This window comes from Neovison vison, chromosome 11 (genome assembly GCF_020171115.1).
Source record: "Neovison vison isolate M4711 chromosome 11, ASM_NN_V1, whole genome shotgun sequence".
Classification (NCBI taxonomy): domain Eukaryota; kingdom Metazoa; phylum Chordata; class Mammalia; order Carnivora; family Mustelidae; genus Neogale; species Neogale vison.
Genome location: NC_058101.1, coordinates 31,329,085 through 31,349,988, shown reverse-complemented (window position 1 = coordinate 31,349,988; position 20,904 = coordinate 31,329,085). Strand labels below are relative to the sequence as shown.

Sequence of the window (20,904 nt, the reverse complement as noted above, 5' to 3'; positions counted from 1 at the left end):
TAAGGAAATATCCTTTTTTTGTTTTAGAGACTAAAGTATGTAGGAGTGAAATAACAATGTTTTGGGTTTTCTTTAAAATGCTTTAGCAAAAATAAAATCACAGAGATAAAGTGATATTTTGATTACTGCTGAATCTAGAAGATGAATACACGGGAATTTTTCTTAACCATTCTTTTTTTTTTTTTCATTACGCTTAAAATTTTCATAATACAAAAATTTATGTTAAGAAAACAATAGCAGGGCGCCTGGGTGGCTCAGTGGGTTAAGCCGCTGCCTTCGGCTCAGGTCATGATCTCACGGTCCTGGAATCAAGTCCCTCATCGGGCTTTCTGCTCAGCAGGGAGCCTGCTTCCCTCTATCTCTCTCTCTCTGCCTGCCTCTCCGTCTACTTGTGATCTCTCTCTGTCAAATAAATAAATAAAATCTTTAAAAAAAAAAAAAAAAGAAAACAATAGCAATGAGGCACCTGGGTGGCTCAGTCAGTTAAGCATCTGCCTTTGGCTCAGGTGATGATGGAGCCCATCTTTGGCTCCTGGCTCAGCGGGGAGCCTGCTTCTCCCTCTGCCTCTACTCCCCACCCCTCACACCCTGCTCATGCACACACACTCTCTCTCAAATAAATAAATAAAGTCCTCAAAAACAAAACAACAGCAACAACAAAATCTAACTACAAAACTGCAGCTTTAGCAGGAGGTATAACTCCTTTACCCAAGGCTGACAGTCCTGTGGACAAAGCCAGCACCACACTCCTAAGACATTACCTGAAATGAGTGACTCACAGAGGCCACAAAATAAAGCCTTCAAAATAAATATATAAAGAGACTAAAAAGGATTAGGACACAAGATTTTGAATGACCTTAATTCACTCGTGAAACTAACCAAAAGTGCACTACAATTTTGAAGGCATTCTTTTGCCAAAGAAACTGCAAGACTGGCCATCAATAGCCAAGGCTCTTGAACCTTTAGAGAAGTCCACATTTCTCAGATACTGCAAAGGGAAGAAGTACGCTGTGAAGCCTGTGCTGCTGCCAAGAGGGGGACCGACCCAGTGCCTCCTTCAGATGGGGCCCCAGAAGACACTGAACAGAACAGAGTCATGCAGAAAGTTAAGAATGGGACCACAAAGGACAACAGGCAAAAGGGGGTTATTCAGTAGCAGAGCCAGGTACTACCAGATAGTCTTAAGAAATACATTTTGTGGCCAGTAACAAGTGTCTTTGCTGTCTGCATAGTGGGGCTTGCTATAGATCTGGAATGCTGCAGGTTCCACATTCTCACATTCTTGGAACAAAAGTTCTTACTGAAGTTATCCATATAGCCTATTTGATATTGTTCATGGATGCACTGAGGGCAAATAACATGTTTCAATTCACAGATGGCCATCCCACAAGACATCACATTTCGACCTCATATAATGTACTGCACATTGCCCAAAACACAGGCAGGGTTAGTGAGACTTGAGGTCTCCCTCTTGTGAGAAAGGCTAGTAAAATATCCATATGCATGAAGGGCTATTTCTTCACACTTCGCAGGAGCATGTGTTCATGATGCTATTGTCGTAGTTGGAATTTTAAAAGAGAAAGAAGGTGGCCATGGAGACAGCTAGTGGATTCTATTGACTGACACACTCAAAATCTTTCTAGTACCTTTCTCATTTACAGAGACTGGAGAACTAAAAACTACTTCCATCATTAGTAATTAAAGAGATGAAATTTAAAACGATAATGAAATATCATTTTTCATCTGTTTTGCAACAATTAGAAAATGAAATTATGCCAAGTGTTGGCAGGAAATTGGAGAAAATGGGATCTTTGTCACTGCTCTTAGAAGTGAAGACTGGTGCATCACTTGGAGAGCAATCTGACAGTACTAAATTAAATGCAGTCTATGTACCCTCGGTGACCTAGTAATTCTCCTCCTAGATGTATATTTCAATTTTTTTTTCCCCAATTTATTTATTTTCAGAAAAACAGTATTCATTATTTTTTCACCACACCCAGTGCTCCATGCAAGCTGTGCCCTCTATAATACCCACCACCTGGTACCCCAACCTCCCACCCCCCCGCCACTTCAAACCCCTCAGATTGTTGTATATTTCAAAGGATTTTCACAGCAGACCATAGTGGACTTGGCCATGTCAGACTGAAGGCAATTTTGTTGTAGATCAGTGGGCGAGAGGTTGGTCAGGTAAAGCACACACCAGAAAGTAACTTCCAGCAGTTAGAAATAGACAATTAGTTTAGATGGGCCCGTGAAATTGAAGAAATCTTTAAAATAAAGTTCTCATAGAAACAATGTAAATGTAAATTAATTTAAGAAAATAAAACAAGGGGTGCCTGGATGGCTCAGTGGGTTAAAGCCTCTGCCTTCGGCTCAGGTCATGATCCCAGGGTTCTGGGATCGAGCCCCACACCAGGCTCTCTGCTCCTCGGAGATCCTGCTTCCTCCTTTCTCTCTGCCTGCCTTTCTGCCTACTTGTAGTCTCTGTCTGTCAAATAAATAAATAAAATCTTAAAAAAAAAAAGAAAAGAAAACAATATACATCTTGCAAGAACACAAAAAATTTAAGAATATACATTAAATGCATCGGAATGGTTGTCTATGGAGATAGAGTGGTAGAGATCGAATGGCTTAATTTGTTTTAAGTTTCTAATTTTAATTCCAATATACTTACAGTTAATTGGATGGTTTAAATTTTAAAAACAATTATAAAAGTAAGAAATAGGCATGCACAGACCAATGTTGGTAATATGCCATAAATATTCGTTATTACTGTTTTTTATTTTGTTTTATTTTGTTTTTTGACAGAAAGAGCCCTTGGCACAGGGGATGGGAGGGAGGGAGGGAGGCAGTGGCAGAGAGGCAAGGAGGGAATCTTAAGCAGGCTCCATGCCCAGGCTGGGAGAGATCTCAGGACCCTGAGATCATGACCTGAGCTGAAATCAAGAGTTTGCACTTGACCTACCGAGCCACCCAATATGTTTTGTTTTGAAAGAGATATTTCTAGACTCTCTTTTCACTAGATTTCCATATGCAGTTGCACAACCAGACACTATGAACTAAGGCATAAGGGGAAACAGTGTACCGATGATTTTATCTTGACTGTTACGGTTCATGACAAAGGTGGTGTGTCTAGACCCTGCACTTTGATGGTAGCTGCCCAATTCTGAGCTCCCACATCACTGCAAGGCAGCACCATCCCTGACAGAACTGTTCTACGGTGTGGTTGAGAATCACTCCTGGAAGCTCAACCCTCCCAAGGAATGAATGTGCTATCTATATTATATTTAATAATAAGTTTTTTTCCAGCTTCAGTTATTTAGAGTAGAGTCTGTTCACTGTAACTAAAACTTCTGCAACACAGAGAGCATTTAAAAATCATTGTATTTTCAAACTTTTCCCAGATTTATTACAATATGAGGAGTTCGAAATGAATACATTACTTTGTTAGGGCTACAGTAACCACGTATCACAAACAGGATGGGTAAACAACAAAAATGTATTATCTCACAATTCTGGAAGCTAGAAGTCCAGGATCAAGGTGTTGGAAGGCTTGGGTCTCCCTGAAAGCCATGAGGAGGAATCTGTCTTATGGTTCTCTCCTACATTCCCGGTTTGCTGCCAATCTACAGCATTCCTTGCCTTGTAGATACATCTGCCTGACCACCTTCACGTTCATACGGTGTTCTCCCAGGGCACATGCACGTCTATATCTCTTTGCTCAAATTTTTTTAATAAGGACACAATTCATACTGGATTACAGTCCATCCTAATGACCTCATTTTAACTTGATTACCTCTGTAAAGACCCTGTTTCCAAATAATTTCTTCATATTCTGAAGTACTAGGGATTAGCACACCAATTTATTTTTTGGGGAGCCACAATACAACCCATAAAATACTGCATACAATTTAACAAAAATTATAGCCATTATTGCCTAGTGTTTGTACTGAAAATGTGAAGTAAATGTGTTACTGTTTTTTTAATCCATTGGTTGTTGTTTATTTTTTAGTTTTACCGAATACTAAGTATTACTAAGCTTCCCAGTATGAATGCTAAGTACCAAATTATAATTATGATAAATATGGCTTGATAGTAGCAGCTATAAAACAGACAGCTTGAAATAACTAAGTTTACTTTACAATCCAAACATGTTAACACAAGAACTAAAAAATGAAATATTGTAATGGTTCTTACATGACATAGAAATGCATCATTCCAGTAGAAGAAATGTAAATAATTACACTAAGCTACAGAATCTTCCATGGTGGACTTCCTAGCATATTTATCCATGGTTCCATTTACCAGAAACATCAACAACTTAACAAGTTCCATATCTTCTTGTTATAAAACAAATATATATCTTTTTATCACTGTCTGTGAATCATGCTAAATTAACCCATCACAGGTCCAATTTGACTGAAATAAAAAGAATACCCACTACCCATTTCAAATTCAAATTCAATCTTAATTATGGAATACCTGTCTAAGATGACTAGAAGTCCTTATTTTAATTTGACTAGAGGATTTCTTCATGGAGGGTAGGCAACATCCATAAGAAATATAGTAACATCTGGACTATTGAATAGACTTTTCATTTCTTCAAGTGGTAAAATTTCTCAGAAGGATTCAGGTAATAGGGAAGCCAAAAAAATTATAACTTTCAAAATACTGAGTTTATCTCTAAATAGGCAAGTTCAACAAAAGGTCAAGATCAATAACAGTATTGCATTTTTCTAAAACAAACATCATTAACCAACCACAGCTCAGAGGGCAAACATTTTTAATTGCCCACAATGGCCAAGGAGTTATACTGATGCTCCCCTAAAGAATTCTCATATGTATACATGCACACAAACACACACACACACACACACACTCTCATGCCTAGTCACTTAGTCAAAAATTAGTATGAGATATAAAAAAAATGATAATCTCAGTAGATAATACAGAAAAAATGTCTCACAAAATTCAACATCTGTTCATGATAAAATATCTCAACAAACTGGGTTTATAGGGAACATATCTCAACATAATAAAGGCCATATATGAAAAACTTACAGCTAACACCATACTCAATGGTAGAAAACTGAGAGCTTGTCTTCTAAGATCAGGAAGAAGACAAGGATGTCCATTCTCATCACTTTTATTCAACATAGTATTAGAAGTCCTAGCCGTAGCAATCAGATACGAAAAAGAAATAAAAGGCATCCAAATTGTTAAGGAAAAAGTAAAACTTTCACTATTTGCAGATGACATGATACTATAAACAGAAAACTCTAAAGACTCCACCAAAAAACTGTGAACCAATAAATGAATTCAGTAAAGTTGCAGGATACCAAATTAATATACAGAAATCTGCTGAATTACTATACACTAATAATGAAGTACCAGAAAGAGAAATTAAGGAAGCAATCCCATTTACCATTACACTAAAAAAAGAATAAAATATCTAGGAATAAAGTTAACCAAATAGGGCAAAGACCTATACTCTGAAAACTATAAGACATTGATGAAAGAACTTGAATACAAGACAAACAAATGACAGGATATACCAGGCTCATGGATTCAAAGAATTATATCATTAAAAGTATCCATACTACCCGAAACAATCTACAGAGTCAATGCAATCCCTATTAAAATACCAACAGTATTTTTTGTATAACTAGAACAAATAATCCTAAAATTTGTGTGAAATCACAAAAGACCTTAAATAGCCAAACAATCCTGAGAAATAAGAACAAAGCTCCCAGATTTCAAGATACGTAACAAAGGTGTAGTAATCAAAACAGTATGGTCCTAAGAAAAAAAACAGACACATAGATCAGTGGAAAAGGATAGAGAGGAAATGAACCTGCACCTATATGGTCAATTAATCTAAGATAAAAGAGGCAAGATCATACAACAGGGAAAAGACAGTCTCCCCAACAAATGGTGTTGGGAAAATTGGACAGTCACATGCAAAAAAATGAAACTGAATCACTTTTGTACACCATACACAAAAATAAACTCAAAATGAACTAAAAACCTGAATGTGAGACCTGAAACCATAAAACACCTAAAAGGAAACACAGGCAGAAATCTCTTAATCATCAGCCTTGGCAACATCTTTATGGCTATGTTTCCTCAGGCAAGGGAAACAAAAGCAAAAAGAAAAAACACAGCATAAAGAATAGTCAATGACACTGTAATAGTGATATAACAAGACAGATGCTTGTGGTGAACAAAGCATAATATATAAACTTGTTACATCACTAAGTTGTACACCTGAAATTAATGTAACATTGTGTGTCAACTATACTCAAAATAAAATATAAAAGTAAACTATTGGTACTATACTAAAAAAATAGACAGCAAAGGGAAGCGTCAATAAAACAAAAAGGTAATCAAGTGAATTCAAGAAGATATCTGCAGATGATATATCTGCAGGGGTTAATATCCAAAATATATTTTAAAAATTATACAACTGAATACCAAGAAAAAATCTGATTAAAAAATGGGAAAATGATCTGAGTAGACATTTTTCCAAAGGGGACACACAGGTGGCCAACAGACACTTGAGAAGATGCTCAACATCACTCATCATCAGGGAAATGCAAATCAAAACCACAAAGAGATATCATCTCACACCCATTAGAATGGCTATAGTTCCTAAAAGACAAGAAGTACCAAGAGCTGGCTGGGATGTAGAGAAAAGGGAATACTTGTGCACTACTGGTGGGAATGTAAATTGATGCAAACACTGTGAAAATCAGTATGCAAGTTTCTTAAAAAATTAAAAATAGAAATACCATATGAACCAGTAATCCTACTGCTGGATATTTACCCAAAGAAAACAAAAACACTAATTCAAGAAGAAACACACCGTTATGTTTATTAGAGCATTGTTTATAAAAGCCAAGATATGAAAGCAACCCAAGAGTTCATCAAAAGATGAACAGATGGGCGCCTGGGTGGCTCAGTGGGTTAAGTCTGGTCATGGTCTCAGGGTCTAGGGATCCAGCCCTGCATCAGGCTCTCTTCTCACCAAGGAGCCTGCTTCCCCTCCCTGCACCTGCCTCTCTGCCTACTTTTGATCTCTCTCTGTCAAATAAATAAATAAAATCTTTAAAAAAAAAAAAAGATGAATGGATAAACAAGATGTGGTGCGTACACAATAGAATGTTTCTCAGACATGAGAAAGAATGAGATCTTGCCATTTGCAACAACATGGATGGACCTAGAGGGTATTAAGCTAAGTGAAATAAGTCAAACAGAGAAAAGCAAATATATGACTTCACTTTACATGTGGAATCTAAAAATGAACAAACAGTCTGAAATACAGAGAACAACATGGTAGTTACCAGAGGGGATGTAGATGGGGGATAAGCAAAATAGATCAAGGAGATTAAGAGTTACAAACTTCCAGTTATAAAATAAAGAAGTCACCAAGATGAAAAGTACAGCACAGGGAATACAGTCAATAATATTGTAATAACATCATATGGTGTCAAATAGTGACTACACTTATTGTGATAAGAACTGAATACTGTATAGAATTGTCAAACCAATATGTTGTACACCTGAAACCAATATAATAGTGTATGTCAATTATACTTCAATATTTTTTTACATGTTAAGAAAAAGAAGAGAAAACACAGGGAAGAAGCTCATTGATACTGGTCGTGGTAATGATATTTTGGATGTGATGTCCAAAGCACAAACAACAAAAGCAAACACCAAGAAATGGGACTCCATCAAACTCAAAAAGCTTCACAGAAACAAACAAACAAACAATGAAATGAAAAACTAACCTACAGAATGGGAGAAAATTTTTGCAAATCATATCTTAGAAAAGGGGTTAATAACAAAAATATGTAAAGAACTCAGTTAACAAAAAACAAACAGAATAACTTAAAAACGGACAGAATATTTTTCCAAAGAGGGCATCAAAATGGCCAACAGGCACAGGACAAATGTTCAACATCACAATCAGCAGAAATATGCAAAGCAAAACCACAATGAGATACCACCTCACATCTGCAATACAAGAGACAACAGGTATTGGCCAGAATTTGATGAGAAAGAAACACATACCATGGTGGGGGAGTGTAAGCTGGTCCAGCTACTAAGGATAACAATATGGAAGTTTCTCAAAGAATTAAAAATCTGCCATACAATCCAAAATTACCATTACGGTGTATATACCCAAAGGAAATGAAAACAAGATTTTGATGAGACCTACCCATGCCCATGTTTATCACAGCATTACCCACAATAGCCAAGAGATGGAAATGTCTGGAAATGTCCACCAGTAAATAAATAAAAAGATGTGGTACATACACATAGTGTAATATTAGTTAGGCATGAGAAAGGAGAATATACTGCTGTTTGTGACAACATGGACAGAACTTCAGCATGTTATACTAAGCAACATAAGTCAAAGTCAGATGAGTACTGTATGACATCGCTTATATGTGGAATCTTAAGAAGTTAAACCTGTAAAAAAAAAATGGAGTAAAATGGTGATGACCAGGGGATTGGGGTCGGGGGAGCACTAAGAGGATGATGTTTAAGGGTACAAACTATAACCAGTAGAAATAAGCCATAGAGATCTAAGGCATAGCATAATGAATACAGACAATAACACTGCACTATAATTACATAATGTAATAAAATATTGCTACATGGGCTATCATGTATACATGATGTATTACATGTAATACAGGTATTATGAAGTATAAATGTATCAAAGTAACACACTATACACTTCAAAGTTAAAATACAGAAATCACTGGAATTATATGTACGAATCCTTACCCTCCACCTGCAAAGAGACATCATAGATTCAGCTTTCACCAACCAGATGAAAAGAAGTCAAAATATGGGAGAGTTACCTCTGAATGGCTGTGAGAATCTGCCTTAGATCTCCCTGCTTTCTTCAAATACCTGGACTTTAAGCAACTAAAAAGCTTATATTTCAAAATCTGTAGCAGAGTTTCAATAGGAGCTAATGAGTTGAAAGCTAACATAGTTTTCTCAAAATTATGGAAATATGTATTTAAATCCAATTTCTAGCCTAAAATTTTTGGCCAAGTGCCCAAATTCTGAATGATGTTTGAGCCCACCTGGCTCTGTGACAATTTGTTCTCTTGCACAAAACTGCTGAAAATCAAAACTAAATGCATTCACCAGAAATATAAATATGGAGTATGATTAAAAGGCGCTTTGCCTAAATACATGTCATAGTTTAGACACTAACTAGTGAATATCAATATTCTTGTTAATTGAGTCAAAAGACCAGTGACCAGCACGAAACCTAGAAAAGTATATTTTTCCCTAAGCGATGAAAACCAACTAGAATGAACTTATTTTAATAATATTTTCACGTTGATTTTATACTTACTAGCTCAATAATTTTTGTAAAATTTCACTAATGATGATGGGACCTTTTCAGAGCAATTTGAATAGGCATTTACTATCAATTTCCTCAAAAAGAAAAAGAGAAGAAATCTGGTGCTGAGAATTTATAACACAAAGAAATGGGATTAACTACATGATATGAGTCCCTAACACACACTGAGAATTTAATCTGTGCCTATAGTTCTTCTAAGTCTTACTTGAATTAATCCTCATAACAAGCCTATGAGTACTACTGCTTCCCTTACTTTCCCTTCAGGAGAGAGATTAGGTTATCTTCCCCAGTTATCGAAGCTAGATCTAGAATTTGCCAAAGAATCTGAATAAGAATTACTGAACTATTCAGAGCGTTCTTCTTCAGAACTTCAGAGTGGGAGCCAGTAGATTCTGGTATTGACTCCCCCTTAATACACAACTACTCTCTCTATTCTCCTCATACAGAAATTACAGCCGCCTAATTATACAAAATGATGAGAAAGAGCAATATTCTGAATTCCATCTATAGTCAAGCTTTGGTTGTTTTCACTTGTGGAAGAAATGGACGTAACACAACTTAATGGTTAAATCACTCACTCTTTTGGTGACAAGAAGTGGATGCTATATATTGTTTATATTCCTTTGTTGTGTTTAGCTTACTCTTCCCCCCAATGTAAATAGATTTTATTATGAGAATGGTTACCATATGGTGGAATAACATTCTAAATTTAACCGCTGGATATGCACTGGACTATATTTGGGGAATAAACATTGAAATAAAGAGCATCCAACGGTATCACGAAGAGTGTACTGTTATTGCCAGCAGAGCTGATTTGTTTTTTTATTAACTATCTTGACACAAGGTTAATGAATACAAGTAAAATTGATATTGCCATATCGATCACAAAATAGTCTTATCTGTTAAGTGTATTTCAAGGTACATTTCAAAAACTAAGAGTTGAGTTTGCAGTATAGAGTGAACCAGATCCTCACCTCTGTAAATACCTACCAGGAGAGTCAAATAATTCCTGACCTTTTATTACACCACAGCAGGCCTGTCTAGGTCTGGAAGTAGCAGGCAATCTGCATCTAAGATGTTCTGAAAGGCAAGTGTGGTTGCAGACAGGTTGCAGCACAGAGCATTTGCCCAACATCCTTTGTATCATTTAAGTATAAATAAATGTGTGTCGGCATCTATGTGTATGTTGACAACGCTAACAAGTCCATTTATAAAATTATTTTAATTTGCCTCTATATTTGTTAACATTTTACTTAATTTATTCTTCATGGGTACCTGTGTAACAAGTCCTCACATTTTCACTCCTGCCTCTTGCTAATACATGCATACTTAATAACATAATTCACAATTACATAGAGTTTCCTGAGGTCCCCATTTAAATGCAAGGTCTCTTTCAATCATATTTGTATGTCATGTCCCATGGTGGTATAGCCTGGTAATTGCTTAATAAGTTCAATTTAAATTGAAGAGATAGGGGCACTTGGGTGGCTCAGTTGGTTAAGCGGCTGCCTCAGGCTCAGTGATGCCAGGGTCTTGAGAAGGAACCCAGCAGGGCAGGGTCCTGGGATTCAACCCTACGTCTGACTCCCTCATCTGAGGGGAGCCTGCTTCTCTCTCTCCCTCTTCCCCTCCTCCCCTCTTGTTCTCTCTCTCTCTCTCTCTCTCTCAAATAAATAAATAAAATCTTTTAAATAAATAAATAAATAAAAGCGATAGTAAATCTTAACTCAGTAACTAATGGAACAGCCAACATCTTCAGTTCATTCATTAATTTGCACTCTTTTTCAAAAAACAAATATTTGGTTGAGTGCTTAATATGTACTAGCCACTGCACTGGGAGCTGAGAACACAAAAGTAAGACCTGGTGTCAGTTTTCATAGAGAGGACTAATGCAGAAGATCAATATGAAATGAGAGTCACATGACCCAGGAAAGCCACTTCTGGGTACATGGCCAAAGGAAATGAAAACAGAATCTCAAAGAGATATCTGAACTCCCATGTTTACTGCAGCATTATTCACACCAGCCAAGATATGGAATCAACCTGAGTTCTGCTAATGGAGGAACAGATACAAAACGTGTGGTGTATATCCAGAGGAATATCATTTAGCCAAGAGAAAGAAAGAAATCCTGCTGTTTGTGACAAATAGATGCACCTTAAGGGCATTATGCATAGAGAAAGACCAATGCCTTCTGACACCCATTATACATGGAATTTAAGGAAAAGCTTGTAGAACACCAGTATAGAATGGTGGTTACCAAGGGCTAACAGATGGGGGAAATAGGGAGAAAGTTGTCAAAAGGTACCAACTTCCAGTTACCAGATGATTAAGTTCTGGGAATCTAATGTACAGCACTGTGATTATAGTTAACAATGCTGAACTCTATACTTGAAAGTTGTTAAAGTAGAGCTTAAATGTTCCAGCCACAAAAAGAATGGTAATTATGTGATATTGAGGTTTTGGCCAAAGCTGTAGTGGTAATCATATTGCAAGACATAAATGTATCCAATTAACGTGTTGCATATTTTCTTTTTTTTTTTAAGATTTTATTTATTTATTTGACAGACAGAGATCACAAGTAGGCAGAGAGGCAGGCAGAGAGAGAGGAGGAAGCAGGCTCCCCGCTGAGCAGAGAGCCTGATGTGGGGCTCGATCCCTGGACCCTGGGATCATGACCCCAGCTGAAGGCAGAGGCTTTAACCCACTGAGCCACCCAGGCACCCCTATGTTGTTTATTTTCAACTTACTAAATGTTGCATATTAACTATAGCTCAATAAAGTTAGAAAAAATGGGATCTATCAAGAAAGGGATAAAGAGAGAGAAAGGAAACTACATATTGTAGGAAATGTAGAAAGGACCGTGTACCTAGGCAAGTGCAGAGACCAAATGCAAAAGGATTCTACAGCAAAGGGACACTCAGTGTTGCAGGACTATGAAACTGAGGAATACACTTAAAAAACCCAATAGCTTAGGATACAAACTTGTAAATAATACAAGCTTAGCATAAAATACTTCATCTACTTTTGCTTTGGATGATGCAAAATACAACTAGCCTTACAGGATAATTCAATTTTGTGAAATGCTTCCCCACAAAGGTGAATGTTGGGGAGTTTACAGCTGATAGATGCAAGGCATGTATATTCAAGTCAGCTCTAGAAAGGTTCACCCTTACCCTTAGAACTTAAAAGTAGCTAACTTCACCTGTGGGAGTAACTTTGAAATCCTAAGAATAAAGTCATTTTCATCTTTAGGCAACTCCTTTCAAAACCTCCGATGGCACAGCCTCTCACCACTGAAAGAATAAACTTGATTAGAAAAGATAGCAGCATGTCTTGCAGGAGACCAGCTGCTACTGAATGCTGTCGATTTATTCAAACACCCTTAAGTTAATTCAAAAGAAGGTCTAAAAAAAATGTGTCAATAAATATAAATTGAAGGTTAATCTAAAATGCTACTTTCCAAGTACTTCAAATACACATGTACATACAATACATACAACATACAGATTATATGTAGAGAGAGACAGGGAGAGAGAGAAAGAGTCCATCCCAATATACATAAAGAGTCAATCTCAATACTCAATACCCAGCTGGTATTTAATATTGTTTTGAATTGAATTATACTAAGTATATAATTTAATGCCATTAACCACTATCCAGAACCAATAGACTACATGTAATTAACAAAATTGATTTAAACTAAAATAGCCTCTTCATTATTCCATCTTCTAAGAAAAGAACATATAAACATATAAAATACGTTCTAATACATAAAGCAAAAATGAATTTTCTATGGAAGAGGAGTATATGACTACCTTAGCACGGTCACATTTGTCAGTTTATTGAACTTATAAATATTTGTTCCCCCCAAAAAATGTGCTGAATTGAGTCAAATGGTTTGTTTTCTTTAGTTTAAAAAACATTCATAGATATGGTAGACATATGCAATAAAAATTAACTCTTTTATCAAGTAAAGACATAAAAATGTGTATTTACTGTATTCTTAGGGAAATCTAATGTAGAAATATTTGATTCATTCATCTATAATTCACACTACTTTTTTTTTTTTTTTTTTGCTTGTAGAGCTAAGTTCTAAGTACTCAGGGAACACTGAAATATACTTGCCAAATTGACTGCATGAAACAAGCATAACTTTTATATGTTTAGGAGGAAGGTCTTTGAAGTAAAACAGATCTATTCAAATTCCATCTCAGCCCCATAAGGTCTATGACCCAGGGATGTCACTTACCCTTTTCAAATCATAGTTTCCTGACTAGAGTAGCAGGGAACCAGGCTAGAAGAATGTTATGAGAAGTAAATAAGTAATGTGTATAAAACACATCACAAAATTAGGTACACAATAAATGTTGTTTTTATTACATATTCTGTATTTTGGAAAAAATATCAACTTTTTTCTAAGTTTACAGGGAGAATATTTAACACCAGCACCATTATGATACTGTCTGTGGCAAAAGACATGCATTATAATTTTATTATCTAAGATGTTAATAAAAATGTTAATGTCATGGGGAAAATGTCATTAAGTATAGTAAATGTATGAAACAAAACAAAGACAGCATACAAACAATTTGTATAGGACAAAAACAATGTATAGAAACAATACTGGAAGAAAATAAATCAAGATTTTACTAGTTACTGTTGGTGATTTTTAATTTTACTTTTTTTCTATATAATTCTTAAAACTGAATGTATAACTTTCATAATCAAACAAGAGCTACTTTTAGATGACAAGTTGACAATCATTTTCACATTTTTAACTAATGCCAGTTAATAACTCATGATGATAGAATAGATAATAATTGATGCTTATTTTCATACAGATTATTTCTCTTTTTCCCAGGGGATTTGTTTTTTTTTTAACTAAGGCATAGTCCCACATGCATATGTGCATGCGAGCACGCATATACACACACACACACACACACACACACACACACACACACAGTGAGTTCTGGCAATCTAAGTTACCCAAAAAAAAAAGAACTCCACCAATAAAACTTATAGTCATTTAGCCTTCCAGCTTCATAATCCAAATAACAGCTGACAAGAAGCTGTAGAGGTAGCAGGGAAAGTTAAAGTCATAATCCTATTTAAAAAAGATCAAGTCTATGGGCATCTGGGTGGCTCAGCTGGTTAAGCATCAGGCTCTTGATTTAAGTTCAGGTCATGATCTGAGGGTCTTGAGATCAAGACAGGTGTGGGGCTCAGTACTCAGAGCAGAGGCCCCTGGAGATTTCCTCCCCTTCCCTGTCTTTCTGCCCCTCTCCCCTCCCCCACCAAATAAATAAATCTTTAAAAAAAAAAAAATCAAGTTAGAGACTGTACTATGCCAGACATAAAAGTTTAAGCCCTTAAACAGAACCCAGTGAAAAAGCACAGCCTCCAAACTTTTTCACCCCAAGTTTTTTGTCATTTTCTGTCCACTTTATTATTTCACTTATTTGCATGAAATCAGGATGCTGGTGTTTAAAAAGTTATCTGTTCCTTTTACTTGTTCTCCACTGACTCAAAAGTCATTCTGTTATGTGGTTGCAAAAGAAATTTTCACGTTGGAATCACAAAAATAACTAGTAAGGCTTTAGAAGGAAAAGAACCAAAAAAATGATGAACAAAATTCTTTTCCATATAACATTTGATGATAAAAGTAGAAGCACTTTTAGACTAGAAAATAATATAAAATTTTAAAGGTATACATCTAAATAGAATAACTTTCTAAAGATGTTTTTTAGAAAGCTTTGAATACAACTGGCCTGCTAACATAAGACTGAAAAGTTGTTTGAATATTTTAAACTCAACTAGCTATATTCCTCCACACACAGTCAAATAAATCAGAATAGATTTGAAAGACCAGATATAAAAATTCATTAAGACAAATCAGAATTCAAAGTTCAGTTTAGTAATGGCATTAACTCCTAGATCTGGCACTCTCATAGATCACAACAAAAAAATGTATACCAAATGTAAAGAAGATTATCAAGTGCATCCTAGAGAAGTATGTACTTTTATACCAAATGTTACTCAACCAACACATGGAGTACAAAACTGGAAGCACTTTAAGATAAGAGCAGTACTACCATTCTGTAAACACACTGATTGTGAGAAATAAAAGATATATATATATACTGTTTATTCTAACTATGGGTAGTCTACATATCTCATGCCAAGCCTATAACTATTTATTGTTGATGTAGTACAATGCCAACATAAAATGCCTTGTCTTCTAGATATAGCTAGAAACAGCGATAAGCACACCTAACAGATAACCCCTACCCAAAAAACAAAAAGCATAAAAATCACTCTACTTTCCTTCAAGAAAGGACAATTTTCAGTATTAAAAGAGTAATATGGAATGGTAATATCAGTAGTATAGTCTAAAAGACTTGATAAAATAATGAGTTAACACTGAGAATAGATAAAAGTGTCCATCCAGCCAGATGAAGTTAGTATTAAATGTTTAATAGCCTGTATATAACCTTGAACATTGGAACCCAATGACTTGGATACAAGCACTTAAGGAGATAATGAATCTAGCTCGGTGTTTGTCAGAAAATATTACCAAACTTTCAAGTCCTAGTAGAGAGCATTAAAACACTTCTTGGCCCTGAATCAGAAAAGAGTTCTGTTGGAGTTGATCCAAAAAACTAACTGTAGGAAGACTGGCAAGCCCAGGTGACTTGAACTTGGCCTGAAAAATTCAAGTTCCAAGAATGAACTTGTTATTAAATTGGTTGTGTCAAACTTTTGAAAGTTACTATGCTACCATTTAACTGAAAAATAATTTTCTAATTAACTATATAAGTAAGTTGATTATACTTGGTATATAACAAAGTTAAAATGTAATATTGACAAGAATATCAAACTTTGTATAATATGGCTAACAATTAATTGTAACTGCTAACATTTGTTAAGCTTTTATTATATGTCAAGCCCTGGTCTAAGGACTTTACATGTATTCTCATATCCTATGAAATTGGTACTATGGGGACACCTGGGTGGCTCAGTTGGTTAGGTGTCTGCCTTTGACTGGGGTCATGGTCCCAGGATCCTGGGATCTAGTACCCCGTCGGGAATCCTCACTCAGTGGGGAGCCTGCTTCTCCCTCTGCCTGCTGCTCTCCCAGCTTGTGCTCTCTCTCTCTCTTTCTGACAAATAAATAAAATATTTTTTAATTGATACTATAATAACCCCCATTATACGGGTAAGGGAGTGGAGACTCAGAAAAAATAAATAATTTAACCAAGATCACACATTTGGCAAATGGCAGTGTTTAAGATTACTGAACCATTTGCTACTCTCTTCCCATCTGAATAAAAACTCGGGGGCAAAAAGGAGAGAGGGAGTAAGGAGTTGAAGCTGGCGTTCCAGTGTGCTAAAGGGGAAATAAAAAATAAGGCCACCTTCTATCTCTAAAACATAGTGGACAAACAAGTTCATCCATTAATTTTGTTTTTATGAATAATACTGGTAGTTTTCTTAGAGACTGCTAAACAAAATAAGTATACTTTGTATACTTACATCATTACCTAAGCTGAAGAGAATGGAAATATAAAAATTTGACAGTATCTTTTCATTCACCAATATTAAAAGAAATCCTGTGTAAAATAATCTGTGAAAATATGCTACAATCTATATAAAATATAAAATAAATGCATATACAATAGGATTCAAGATAAATTTTACATCACAAATTGGTTTTATATTACATTTGGTTAGTCAATGACTAGAATACCACTTCAGAAGAGCATTATTTAACCTGGAACCATGTACTTTCCCCACAGAATAATCAATGCAGAAGGCTGTAGCACTTAAATTTCTAGGACTTTTATGAATGACGCTCAGAGCTCATTAGTTATGTGAGTATTCTGCACATAGTTATTTGTAATAGAAATATTTTATTTTATTTAACACTCCTTCTGGCTCCAGAAGTTAAATATTCTAAATTCCAAATATCTCTCAAATTACCTTGCTACATTGCCTGAGTTTCCCACTGCAATAAACTATTTTAAGAGCATGTTCTCATAATTTAGATACAACCTATGTTCTCCTCAAAACCAAAGTCAAGTCCACAACTCTCTAGGGGAAAAAGAAAGACCAACACTGTGAAAGATCCCAAAATGCAAGAATCTTAACCACTGAGCACTTATGCTCATATCTTCTTTTTTTTTAAAAAATATTTTATTTATTTATTTGAGAGAGAGACAGTGAGAAAGAGCATGAGCGAGGAGAAGGTCAGAGGGAGAAGCAGACTCCCCATGGAGCTGGGAGCCTGATGCGGGACTCGATCCTGGGACTCCGGGATCATAACCTGAGCCGAAGGCAGTCGTCCAACCAACTGAGCCACCCAGGCGTCCCTGTGCTCATATCTTCTAACAAAAACCTCTAGCCATAAAAGAGTCAAAGGAAGTCTCATCTTCTAAAATGAAGTATACCCACGTTTGAATGACACACATGTTTAAGAGCTGAAATGCTAGTTAAAGGTCCCATTGATAAAGGATCAAATGTAAACAGTGATGCTAAAAAATGTTTTAATTACTTAATATATATTGAAGAGATCCCAGTTTTATATAGACAATAAAATATCACCTTCCTTTAGGCAACTTTTCTATCAAACTTTTTACTGTACAACAAATAATACTTTGATATAATTAAGAAAATTAGATTGTATCTACCACTACAACCTGCACTTTCTTTGCTTCTCTGTGAAATCGTTTTCACAGGAAATCCAGCACTATTAAAAAAGACAACCTAACACTAACGCCCAGTGTGCTGTGTTTTGTCACCATATGTCCAAGGTTACTAGAACATACAATGAGCACCTTCCAATCAAGCTTTCACCGGTGGAAAAAGAAAAATTTAAAAAAAAAAAAGAAGTCTTTTCCACTTCTCCAGTCAAAATAAAGTGCAATAAATTGTGTAGTTCCCAAACAGTAAGTGAATTACCAAAAGAAATAGATACAATTAAAGCTGGTCTATTTCTATCATAAGCGGTCTATGATATTCTCCCCAACTCTACAAGCAAGTTTTGAAGCTTCCTGTGTCTTGCCAAAGAAGGAGCGTTTGCCAAATGATGTTCCTGCCGCCATCCCAGCTGGCTTTTCATTTGTCCAAATAGCTCTCTAGTTGTGGCCCTGCTCCCTTTATAAACGTCACGGATTTCTGTACCGGTCCCATCCCCCCAGAGCCCGTGATATTTGGTGTAGTCCTTGAACTTGATCCACAGAGCCCCCTCCCGAAGCGCACTACAAAACGCACCCTGCCAAATGCTTTCCAAATCCTCACCCTCCTTCTCTCATTTCAGAAAACCATTGCATTTCAGTCCCCCTGGAAAAGTGGGCTCAAGACCCCTTTTGCACTTGAGGTGCCCAGAAAGGAAACACAGTCACATACACACACACACACACACACACACACACTCACACGCGCGCGCGCGCACAACGTCCCTTCCTAATCGCCAACCCTGACAGCAGAAGACATCCAAATCCCAGTTCCCTCCACCTTCCGCTGTTCAAAACACCCAGCAGTTACCGACAACGGGCGTGGGGGAGGGAAGTCTGAGGTTTCTGAGTGGATGGACACCTCCTTCCCACCAGCTGCTCTCATGCCCGGGCCCTTGAGGAGCTCAGGAAGCACGGAGGTTCCTTCTCTCCTTGCCCCCTGCCGAGAACACCCGTAATTGTAAGCTCCTGCGCGAGACCCGCACCAACTGGAGGTGATCCTGGCGTGCGCCGAAACGCCCCGATGCCAAACTGCCCCGATGCCAAACTGCCCTCTGTAGGGACACCACCGAGACCCACATAAGTTAACCCGCAGGAATTCCGTGGAAGCAGAGAGAAGCGGACCTAACGCGCCCAGCTCTGGGGTCGCGTCTTTCCCCCGCCCTCCACCGAAGGGCGCCCAGCGCCTCCAAGAGCACCGCAGGGTGAGAGCGCAAAACCAGTGAAGTTAAGAAAGAGGACTGGCTGGGAAACGCTTGCTCCCGAGTTGAAGAAGACGGGGATCGAAAGGCAGATCGCCAGGGACGCAGCCGTAAACTGTGTCCACAGCGTGACGGGACCGAACAGGGAAAGCCCCTCGCATTTCCTAGCTAACCAAGCCCCCGCCCGGGACACCGGCCCCGTCCGGGTTCCGGCCGGGCTCAGACCCCACCGCGGGTCGGCGAAGGGGCGGGGAGCCCGGGAACTTACGGAAAAAGATGTACTCGGTGTAGCTGCTCCAGATCTTGTCGTCGCGGTACTGGTTGACGAAGGCGGCGGTGCCCGAGGAGTTACACGCCACCATGTGGAAGCCGGCCTCCGACAGGCGATCGAACGCCTGCTCCAAGTAGGTGAACTTGAGGTAGAAGCGGGACGTGTACTTCTCGGGCGGCCGGTCGGGATCGCGGCTCTCGTTGAGCGTGTCCCCGAAGACCTCCTTGGCCAGCGCGATGCGCCCGCACACCATGATGCGCGCCACACGCCGGAATTTGGCGTCCGCCTGGTTGTCTCGCACGGTGGTGTAGGAGCCGCGGTAGCCGAGCGTCAGGAAGCCCGAGCGCTTGTCCGGCGCGCCGCCGCCGCCCGCGCCGTGCGCTCCCGGGCCCGAGGGCGCGGCGGCGGCCGCCCCACGCAGCAGTAGCGCGTCGCTGCTGCCCTGGGAGACGTTGTCCTCCAGGTCGCTCTGGCAGCCCTCGTCGTTGAGTGAGTTCTGCTTGGTGACCTTGGGCGACAGCAGCTTGACCAGGTCGGTGAGCTGGAAGTACTCGGCCTCGCGCAGGAGCCGCTCCTTCTCGGGGAAGTGCTCGGGCAGCGCGAGCTGCTTGTCCCGCAGGTAATCCAGCACGTACCTGAAGAGGAAGCCGTCCCGGTCGATGAAGAAGCGCGCCCGGCTGTCCCTGGGCAGCTCTCCGCGGCGTCGGGCGCCGCCCCGGGGGCTGGAGGGCGAGAACATACTGGCCAGAGTGCTGTCCGGGACGCTGAGCAGCGTCGAGTGCTTGGTCACATAGACCTGGCCTCCCACATTGAGCTCCACTACCTCGGGGAAGGGCGAGGGCAAACAGGGCCCCGGGGCGGCGGCCGCAGACGCGCCCGGCGAGCTGGACGAGGAGACCATCTCGCTAATGGGCAGGATGGTGCTGCCGCCACTGCCCGTGTCCTTCAAAGCCATGGTCCCCCCGCCGCCGGCCAAGTGACCCGGGAGAGCAGCACTTTCTCCTTCCTGAAGCCCGCGCCTTCCACCCTTGCAGCCCTCGGCCTTGGCGTGTGCCTGGTGCGCCCTCGGGCCGGGCGGCACGTTCCTTCGGCCGGGGCGTCCCCGTTCAGGGCTCGGGGCAGCGGCGGCGGCGGCGCCCGGGCTCCATCGGGGGAGCGAAGCGCGGGAGAAGAGCTCCGCGGGCGCCGCGGCGGCGGTGGAGGCGCGGGGAGGAGCGGCTGCTCCTTTGGGGTGACGGCGGGGAAGTGTGAGAGAGACTTGCGAGCGGCTCTTAGGCAGCCGCTGGGCTCCCCGCGGGGAG

The 20,904-nt window shown here is 39.1% G+C and overlaps 1 protein-coding gene across 1 annotated transcript in view; it reads right to left on the bottom strand.

Annotated features, from left to right (window-relative positions):
• KCTD8 (potassium channel tetramerization domain containing 8) overlaps positions 1-20,648 on the bottom strand; it is a 258,410-nt gene extending 237,762 nt beyond the window's left edge. The window contains exon 1 of the mRNA XM_044268090.1: positions 19,601-20,648. Within this exon, the coding sequence (XP_044124025.1) occupies positions 19,601-20,558 (958 nt within the window). The 5' untranslated portion in view covers positions 20,559-20,648. The remainder of the gene's footprint in view (positions 1-19,600) is intronic.
• Positions 20,649-20,904: the final 256 nt, after the last annotated feature.